A 10,294-nucleotide genomic window follows, 5' to 3' on the forward strand; every position below is an offset into this window, starting at 1 on the left:
AAATATGTTTACAGGGCAGCCTATTTAAATGCAATTTCCCTTGTTCTATGGTGAAAGACAGCAAGTTGCTTCTTTCCCCTCAGTCTTCAAGAAAGTTTTGAAGAACATTCAGCATTTCAAAAAGGTTATTCTGCCTTTGTATTTCTTTTGGAACAGGAACTGGAGTTCTTGCTATTGAAATCTCAAATAAAGACAATATACTTTCCAAGAATAACTCTCAAAAAATAATTGTTCAACTAGGCTAGAAGATGAATTGCTCTCCTAAAAAGAATTTGCTGCCATAGATTAACAAAATTTGCAGTGTCTTTAAAAAGACTTTCACCTATGTTAAAAAGTTACCTACAGCAGATGATTCATAAGGAAGAAAATTAGAAGACCTCACACTTCCATGACTTTGCAGCTAGCAAGAAGAACAAGAAATATCACCTTCCCAAAGTGCCATAGAAGCCTGACTAAAATTACTCATGATGGCAATTGTAATTACCTGTGATTTTCCAGACTGGATGAATGCTATAATCTAAAGCCCTCCTCATTTTCTTTTCTCTTACATCATCTTTTTGGGTCAATAAACTTTGGTGAAAGACAAGATTCCATGCAAGATTTAGTCATAGATCAAAGTCTTTTTTATGGGATGGGATAAACCAATTTTAAGACAGGCTCACATTAAGTTGCTGCATAAGGAATAACTCATGGCAATAACTTGAATCTGGATCTGTACAGATTATTGTAATTCCATGATGTAGATTTTTCTTTTATATAAAACAAGTTTTATTATATTCCTCACTTGGTAAAAGGCTTGTAGATATAAATAAACATTACTGCTTTATGTAAAGAGGAAATAAGTAAGATTCATTTGCAGATCCATTCATAAGTACCTACTGCACCCCTATTCTCTTTCATACTGTTTTTAACAAGTGTTAATCGATAATCCATTGCCCCACGGATTAGCACAACATTAAAAAGATTAAAAAATCCAGCGAGATTGCAATCTCAAAGATAGGCAAAGAGGGAATTTTGTCGCCTACCAAAAGAGCTACAATTATCAAGAGTTTTCATGTTGGAAGTGACAAGAAATCTTAAATGAATAATATTGAGAAACCTGCAAAATGTCTGCTTTTTTTGACTAGTTGACAAAGAAAGCAGTACAATTTTGTTTCTGACAGTCATTATCTATACGTGGAGATGAGTTTAGCCCCCAAAGAAGCAAATCCATTGTTTTCCTATTTAACCATCAGGACTTAAACATAAAAATCTGACAAACACATGCAAGAGAAGCAAACAGAAATGACAGCACTGTGTGATAAAAGCCAGAGTTCTGCAAGAACATGCTTGTGAAAGCATACGTTATATAAATCATCGTTGATTAATTTGCGAGATGACAAGCAATATTCAGGAAGATGTAAAGTTTTACTCCTCTGACAGTTTTACTTTACATAAAACCTAGGAAAAGAAATACAACTGAAAACTAGTCTACAATAGAGAGTATAAATTCAAACTAGTTCGAAGGGATACATTTTTAAGAGGCTTCCTGGCATCTAAGGATGCGAATAAGTCCCATGACAGATCTTGTTCCATATAACTTCTACTGATAGAATTAAGTCCTTTTGAAATTTCCTTAGAAATCTTAGTGCTCGGTAGCTATTTAAGCATCTGTTTTTACTGCAGTCTATGTCTAGGAAGCTGATAGCTACCCCAGTACCATGAAACCGAAACTTTGCTTCCCAGTCTGGACATGAGGTTTAAACAAAAAAAAAAAAAAAGAAATATCTTTCCCTCTTTCAAAACAAATACCAGGTGTTACGTAGTCATTACAACTTTTCCCTTTTTGAATTAATCACTGTGACTTTCCAACAGGCATTTATTATTTTTTTGTAAACAAAAAGCTTCAGCATTGGTAAAAGATCTCAGGACAACATCTTATATTTTCGTAAAAACAGCTACAGGAAACTCACCTGCTGTAAATGTAGCATCCCATATGATTGATTTCTTTGTCTAATTTATACCGCTGAAAGTCCTCCCAAGCATCTTTAATGGCTGTCATAGCCATTATAGCACAAATTGGGATCATAGAAACTCCTGGTTGGAAAGCATTTACCACCGGCACGAAATTCAGCAAAGCAACAACCACGAAGTAAATATTGGCAAAGCGATGAAACTGCTCATATATATTTTTAGGGAGGAAAGTCAAGATTGTATATTTGGTGGTCTTTACTTTATTGGAGTCATAGTGTCTGTTTGGATTTTCTTTCCACTTCTTACTTCCAAAGGCCAAATTAGAGACGACCACTCGTTTATTTTCATTTTTCTTCTTTCTTTTCTTTACTTTTCCTCTCTTTTCCAGCTCTTCGTTTTGGATTTCTGTGTCTGAAACACCACATCGACAGCAGGTTTCCTTGAAAAAGTGTTTTTTCCATATCATTCTAGAGAAGCAGCCTGGAACGCTTTTCCTTGACATCATCTTTACCTCTCAAAATGTAGCTTCACATTGAAAATTAGAAGAGTCCAGTAATCCATATAAATTCCCAAGTGGTGAAGAGAAGAGTCAAAATGTCGGAAGCCCAGGGCTGACTCTCCTTTGACTGCAGCCTTCACCTGCCTAGGGACAGGTATCATCCTGACTCAGTTGCGTCATGTTCTAGAGCTGCCAGTGAGGCTGCGCCTCACATAGGACAAAAGCATCTTGAATATTTTGTTATTCCTGTCAGCATACACCTGGAGGCTGCGTTCAGAGTTTTTCCCAGGCATCAACAATCTGCTCACATGAAGTATGTCTGTTTTAACACAGACTCGTGACAAATCTAAGAACATACAGTTTTCATGGTTCACTCCACGAGTTTCTGAATCACTTTATAAGCCTGGGAGTTGCCAGGAAGTTCAAAGGTAATGGGCAGAGCTCTGCGTCCCAGAAATCAACAGAAGATTGCTGTAAGCCTCAGTGCAGGCAGTATTCTTCTCTTTTACTTCCTCGATCTGCTATCCTCATTCCCATAACATGGATTATTAATCAACCAAACAACCCCCATCCCCCCAAACGAAGCAAACCTATGATTGGGTAGTTGCAAGAACTTATGTAGACATAGGCAACTGAAGGGCTGTTCACCTAGATTGCCCTTCAGCCTGATCCCTCTCCTCTGATAGACCTCCTGCTTCTAGACACCCAAAGCACCCCCCTCTCATGCAGCGACCCCTTCCAGCCTCTCAGTTCTTCTTCCCCATTGGTCCTTGTGCTTCTGACACACAAGTATGTTGCATAGATGAGGGCTGGTTTCTGTGAGAGCTAATGGCATCTGCACAAACCATAGTAAATCTTTCCTCTACGATTTGGGCTTAAAGAGAGTTGAAAAAAGGAAGAAACCCAAATGTTTAAACTTGTTTTAAATAAAAACTCCCACCTATTGCATTACGTAGTGGCAAGATAAATAGTTTCAAGTCAAGTTAGTACTTGGACAAGAAACTGATGACATTGAACTGTTGCAATAAGAATTGCACATGAAAATATTTCATCCTTCTGAGTCAGTACTGAGCAAACATCTCAGCTGATAGTACTATTTCCAAAGTGGAACTGTAGTGTATGGATCATCTGTGCTTACTGGAATTCCTCTAAAGTTTTTTTCAGTTCCTTGATTATGCTTCACCTTGAATGTAGCTGATTATTATCTTTTTCTCTTAATGGTTTTAGTAGGAAACATCTGAGAGACATTGCTCCAATTTATTAAACAGCTCCAGTAACCCTTTCCAGACTTGGATATGCTTCAGTATTCCTCCAGATTCTTCTGCTGTCTGAAGAGGATATTGTGTATGTTGGCAAGACGGTTTGGAAACTTGGAATGCAAACTTGTATATCACTGCTGCGATATGAAACAAAACTTCAATGATATCAGAATGACTTAAGTGAAATAAATGAGGCATTTTTAAAGGCAGAACAAAATTCTTTCATAACAGCTTTTCCAAACTTACTGTACTCCCCAGGGCTGGCAAGGGAATTACTGCAAAATCAGATGAACAGTTTCTACCACATTAAATACAAGCAAAAATAATTGGTTTAGTTTACTTACTTGTCATACACCCTGGTTTTAGAGAAGTTTACCATCTTATCAAATCGATATTTTCTATAGTCTTCAGTAACATCCTTAATCATACTGGCAAGCAGCACCACAATCAGAGGAACCATAGTAATCTCCCTGTGGAAGACTTCCACTTGTGGGAACAAGTTCAGAACCACCAGAAAGAAGAAATAAAGATTACCCAGCCTGAAAAGGTATAAAATAAATTCATAGTAGTTAGAAATTAGAATAATTTCTTAATAAACACCCCCCATTTTGTGTCAAAGGAACACTAATCATTTCACTGCTCTACTCTCCTCTACCTTTCTTAGAATGAATTAATTAGCTGCCTAACTGAGATGCTGATTTTTCTTTAGAAGAGTCTGTGAGATATATCTTCATGATATTATAGCTGCTTCCTTTTTCCCCCACAGATTACAGTTTTTATCTCTAGGATCTAAAATTTCTTCAGTGATCCTCCACTGCCTCGGTTTTGAAAATAAGCAAAAATTAAATAATCATAAAATCACCAGATTGGAAAAGACCTCTTGAATCATGGAGTCCAACCATCCCTATCTGTCACTACACCATGTCCCTGAGAAGATGTCCCCATCGGGAATCCTTGAAGGATTCCCAGGAAGGTCAAATTATGATTTTATAAATCTAATATACAGAATAAACATTTCAAAGATAGAGATGGAGACAACTTTCATTTATTTTAATCATAATTATATTTCCCTGGCCATCTTATTGACATGACTCATTATACTGGGGGGGGTATATAATTTCAAAGCAGCACTTGGAAAGAAACCTGTCCTTGCACTTGTGTATACACCTGTACTGTTTATAAGTCCGCAGATAAAGTCACTTGCATGCCATTAAAAGTGTACCAAAATTAATTTATGAACCTCTGAAATCTACAAAATTTCACAGGTGTCTCAACACATCCAATGACTGCCTTTTCATGTTTTAAATAATTAGAGGCTTGTTCAACACAGAAACAGAGCAAATTTTAAACAAAAGCTTGAAATTTTTGCATAGAAAAAATGTTCTGGCATTCAAACCAGAGAACTGGCCACAGCATTGGTTAAGCACATCTAGAATTTACTTGATTTAAACCTCCATCTCAGTGTGAAATGAGTGATCTTTGTTTACAAATAATCATCACCTAAATTTTAGTAGTGTGGTAAACCACAAAAGCAGCCCTTATCACCCTCAAACATCACTGTTTTAGACAGAGTTCTTAAATCTCATGTATTATTAAATGAACATTTTTACCTGTGAAACTGCTCAAAAAGATTTCGGGGCAAAAAAGTGAACAACGTGTATTTTGTGGTCTGTATTCTGTTCCCAGAATAAAATGCAGAAGCTTGTTTCCAGTCTTTCCACTGTCTTCCATTGTCAGGAAATACAATCCTCCATTTGTTTAAGTTGAGTTTTGGTTTGTCTCTGACAGAAAACAGCAGTGGTATTGATTCTGATTGACTCTGGGAGTGACTTTCAGCTCCTAGTCGCTGCCAGCGGTACAAAGCAGAGTCCACAGACAAAGCCATTCACAGCAGGGATGTCAGGCTGGAAGATAAATGCATGACAAGGACTGAAAACCAATTCCATTCTGGTAAAAAATTCACTTCGTGTCTTGCTAGAAGAGGTTTAAAGCAGCAAACAATGGTTTCATTCAGTGTATTACATGTTCAGCCTTCAAGCTCAGCACTTCCTACAGAAAATGCACAGAACAAAAGACATAATAAAATCTTCAATATGGAAAAATCTATTTCTATCTCTGTGGGGAAAAAAATTCCCAAATCTATTTTCTGTGTCTTGTAACAGCAAACTAACACAGATAAAGCCAATTTAACAGAGGTGAACAATGGCTTTTTCCACCACAAGCTCTGTATCATTTTCCCCAGTCATAAAGTGCCACCAAATCTATTCAGGCACTTTTCTTCAAATATCTCAGACTTTCTTACAATACTTTTCCTATTCACATTTACTTACATATGGACTGGCTCAGGTGTTGAATGCTAACAGCTCAGATAATAAAGAACTGCAGCATCAGTTTGATTCCATTTACACTCACGTAACAGTTTTCCAGAGTCTCCATAGAAATCGGATTTGAATGGAAAATAGCAGCCAGCATTAAAACAATGGATGTTTTATTGGTTGGAGAGATAAAGGTATTGAATCTCTCAATACTAATCCTATTATTGTTGAACACTTGTCTTCTGACTTGTTCACAAATCTGCAGCTACAATAGAAATTCAGTGGGCAGGATGCTCATGCTCCAGCAGCACAGGTGTATATGCTATTATGCTCAATCTAAACACAGTCAAATCTCAATTCAACAGCAGAAGTTTGAGAAGTGGAAGCTGCCTTGCAACGATGAGGCACTAAATGTGAAAAAGCAATCAAAAAAAAGGCAGTGGCCTTGTGCAGCTTCAAGAGTCCATTAAACAAAACATGTGAACTGGGTCCACCTCACTTAGATTGTGGGAAATACAGAGGAAGAAAAGTTATTTAAACTTGGACCATGGTAATTTAGATTAATTCACTGAAGACTTGGTTTGAATTTTATTCAATAACAGCCAAATTTGAAGCAGATTGAGAACATCTGTACATGCTTGTACTAGTCACAATAAACACTTCAAATATATTAAACCTTTGAATTTTTTTGTAACTTTATTACCAGGGAATTCTTTGGTTCTCTCTGCTTTTCATTTTCCTCTTACAAAAGCCTACCTACGTATGTAATGTGATTTCCTTTAGAAAAAACTTAATTACATTTAAAAATATGTACATGACTGATTCTTGGAATGGAATAAAACCCCATACTGTACTGAATTTCACTAACACACTTGAAGTGTGTTATTTCATCAACAGAAAAAAGTATTGTTATGCACTATTACTTGCTAGCTGCTCAAAAAGCTTTAATTCAAAGTCCAGGTTGCTCAATGGTGCTTGGGGATCCTCTACAATATTAAGAAGGGGTAATTTATGCCTATCAGAAACTTGGAAATACTGGCTCGGTGGATGCAAGCTTAAGTCCCAATATCTAATGAATTTAGACCTAAATGTCCCGTTACCCTGACAGAGAATATTAAAACTACGAATTGCCAGGAAGACACAGAGGAAATCACAAAAAGCAAGTGAAAAGAGTTTTTAGCAGATTTGCCATTACTTGTGCAGTGCTCTACCAACTGGAATGTAAGTATTTATACTTTGATTTTAGGTACCTTTACTATGTTTGCAATAACTTGATTCACTTGTGGAAAATTAAGCCACTGCAAGGTAAAGCAGCTGCCATCGTGAAAATGGCTTCATGGATACTTCAACATATATCCTGAAAGGGAAAGATTGAGGTGATGCAGACGTTTCCAGCAACACTACATTAGGGATTTGCCACCTACTCCACTTCAGCCCAGAGACTGCAAGTGTCAAGTCTAGTGGTGACACATTAGAGCTATTGTCATTTTGTCTAAGCTCTCCTTTGTCAGCCACTTCAGAAGTCCTTGCCTCTAAAAAGAATCAGCAAGTTCCAGTGGTCTGCTTTATTTCTGACTGGAATTTGAGGCTTTGCACAAGATGAGGTCAGAGATAACAGGCACCAGCCAAGGCTGCAGAAATTTGCATTTTGCTGTTACGCTGTTCAATTAACTGTTCAAAGTGCAATATGAGGAGAAATACAAGGAAAGCACATGCCTGTTCTTCAGCTCAGTGTTTGTCAGGTCTGTAAACTAGGGGACAAAAAGGAGCCCGTGATGCCCTTAAAATTACAAAACCTAATAAGTGGGAAAGAGCCTAGAGAATATATTCAGGTAAGTCAGACTAATGAATATCCATGACAACTTCCCTTTCGCTACATAATCATGGCAGCATGCAGTTTTAATGTCTCATTGTCTAGTCTTTTGTGAAGTTGCATTCATTAATGCTATTGTCATAATTCCCATGGAGTCCTGCTAAATAGTCTGAAAAAACTCAGTTTCAAGAAGCTATTTTCCTTCTTTCTTTTTATTCCATTATTCATGGATTTACCTATGGTCAGCTCTCAACTGGGCAGACATATTCTTCTCCTCTATAGCTCCCATACAGTTTTCCAGGAAGAAAACATTGGACAATCTAGCCTAGGACAAGTGGTCTGCCTTCTTGTGTGGGTGTCCTTCAAGGTACCCAAAACCAGAGAAAAATATTAATTGAAATCAAAATCAATCATTATCTATCTTATTCTTCTTATCATTCCTTCCCACAGCCCAAACTTTTGTCGCTCCTGTCTTACTTTCCATGGGAGCTACTATGGTCTCAAGAGACAGGCAAAAAGCTGAAGCATGTCTAGACACCTCAGTTCCTGATTCCTGAACTACATTTGGAAAAAAACCAAGACAAGCGACATATAAGTGATTAAACTATTATCTATTTATAGCAAAGGTAACAACCATACAGAAATGTGTCAGCAAGACAACCAGTTCCACTAAGATGTGAGATGAGAAGAAATGTGTAAGGTGGTGTTAGCACAGGAGGTTAGATGCAGTAGTCATATTACTTCACAGCCTGAATCAAAATTTCTGAAGCATGAAGCAATAACCAACGTGTGAAAACCTTTACACCTCTCCCATAAAATTCTGAAAGGATGTATGTCCAAGAAAGCTTACAAGATTTGTCATGTTTGATGAAAGAGTGAAGTGAACAATAAGCAGTAAATTAAAATGCTATGATTCACACTGTCATCAGGAACCTCTTGAAAAATCAGAATTTATCTGCAACAAAATGAGGACTGGCATCATAGTCTTTCTGCAGAGTCTGGGGTGCAATTTGATAACTTTTATAATCAGGAAATTCAGAGGGACAATACCATTAAAGAATTTTTTTCTTTGCCATTTGAACATGGATTAAAATATCCAACCTCTATTAACTAAAAAGAGTGTATCATGCTCTTCTTGGAAAAGATACACGTTTTGCCTAACAGTTTTGTAATGATACTCTCAAAAAGATACTGTTTGTGAAATGCTATTGACTATTCTAACCCAGAAGAGGATTTTGCATATGCAATAAACATATTTATAGGAATAAGCAGCCATTAATTATAACTCACCAAACCTAAGACCACCATTCACATTTTGTAAGGCTCGTTTGTTTTCTTCTTTCTGCACTTAATCACTAAAAGAAACCACTGTTAAGATCAGTGTTACATTTCCTCCCTAAACATCCGTGAAGTCAAAGTGTGCTCGTGACTCCGCCTATGCTGTGGTAAGCTGTCACAGGTAGCCCTTGCTTGTATCCATAACACAAGGTATCCAGGGGAAGTGAACACATTTGGAAACTAGACCGAGAAGGATAATTATTTATTCTAATTGTTTGGAGAAGGGCTGAAAGGCGTATTGGGTTGGCAGAGGCAGGAGGAATGATGCCAAGTCCTTTCCAAGTGTGGATTTCAACATATTCCAATGGTTCAGCAAATCAGAGACAAGCTACTGTATTCCTATCTGTAAGACAGATTAGTCTCCCAGACAGGCTTATGCTTACTTTTTTATTATTTTATATATATCATACTATACTGGGAATATGTAGGCACGCTTAAAAAGAGATGACCTTTTAGTAAGTACTGTAATTATAAGACAGCAAAAGTCTTTGGGAACTATTTCCGTTTATTGAAAAAGGGGTGCCAAAACAGCCCATTAATGGCAAGTGTTTTCCTTTTGCATCCTTGTCTTTACGATGGGAAGAGATCTTCTTGACTTTTCATAAGTATCCTGTGTGGCTAGCATCCTCCCTGTGATTGCTTGATCTCATCCAACACAATGAAAACTTTCCCTTCATGTGACAGGAGCTTACTGAATTAGAGAGCCATGCCAATGCTCTTAACTAGGAAGGATGAGTGGTGACATGCTTTACAGGTATTCTTTTTACATGCTATCTCTTTTTGCAAGATTCTTCTATTGAAAAAAAAAAGACATTGTTGACTGAGAGAAAGCTCATAAAAAGTCCGCATTAAGAAAACAACTTTTTCTCTTTTGAGGTTGCCTCATTCCTGCCAAATAAGAGGCTTGCCTGCAGATCTCTGCATCCCATACTTCAGAAGATGAAGAGAGGAATCCTGATTCTCCTGCATGTGCACAAAAACTTTTACACAATCATGCCTCGTGCATCGGTTTATTAAAGAAGATGATAGATCCACGTTAAAAAAAAATAATTCTTTCATAGGTGTATGTAGAAACAACCTCAGAAGCTAGCAATACATAGAAGCAACTGTAAGAGCT

General features: G+C 37.2%; 1 protein-coding gene across 2 annotated transcripts in view; it reads right to left on the reverse strand.

Moving 5' to 3' along the window:
* The window catches only part of ATP10B (ATPase phospholipid transporting 10B (putative)), a 50,332-nt gene extending 44,736 nt beyond the window's left edge, over positions 1-5,596 (reverse strand). The window contains exons 1-2 of one of the 2 annotated variants that reach the window (XM_069869088.1): positions 5,322-5,596; positions 4,056-4,250 (exon numbers count right to left, since the gene is read on the reverse strand). In XM_069869088.1, the coding sequence (XP_069725189.1) occupies positions 4,056-4,250; positions 5,322-5,596 (470 nt within the window). Of the gene's footprint in view, positions 1-1,952; positions 2,801-4,055; positions 4,251-5,321 lie in introns of those variants that run through there. The other variant, XM_069869087.1, reaches the window with a different exon arrangement.
* Positions 5,597-10,294: the final 4,698 nt, after the last annotated feature.

Source organism: Phaenicophaeus curvirostris, chromosome 15 (assembly GCF_032191515.1).
Source record: "Phaenicophaeus curvirostris isolate KB17595 chromosome 15, BPBGC_Pcur_1.0, whole genome shotgun sequence".
NCBI classification, from domain to species: domain Eukaryota; kingdom Metazoa; phylum Chordata; class Aves; order Cuculiformes; family Cuculidae; genus Phaenicophaeus; species Phaenicophaeus curvirostris.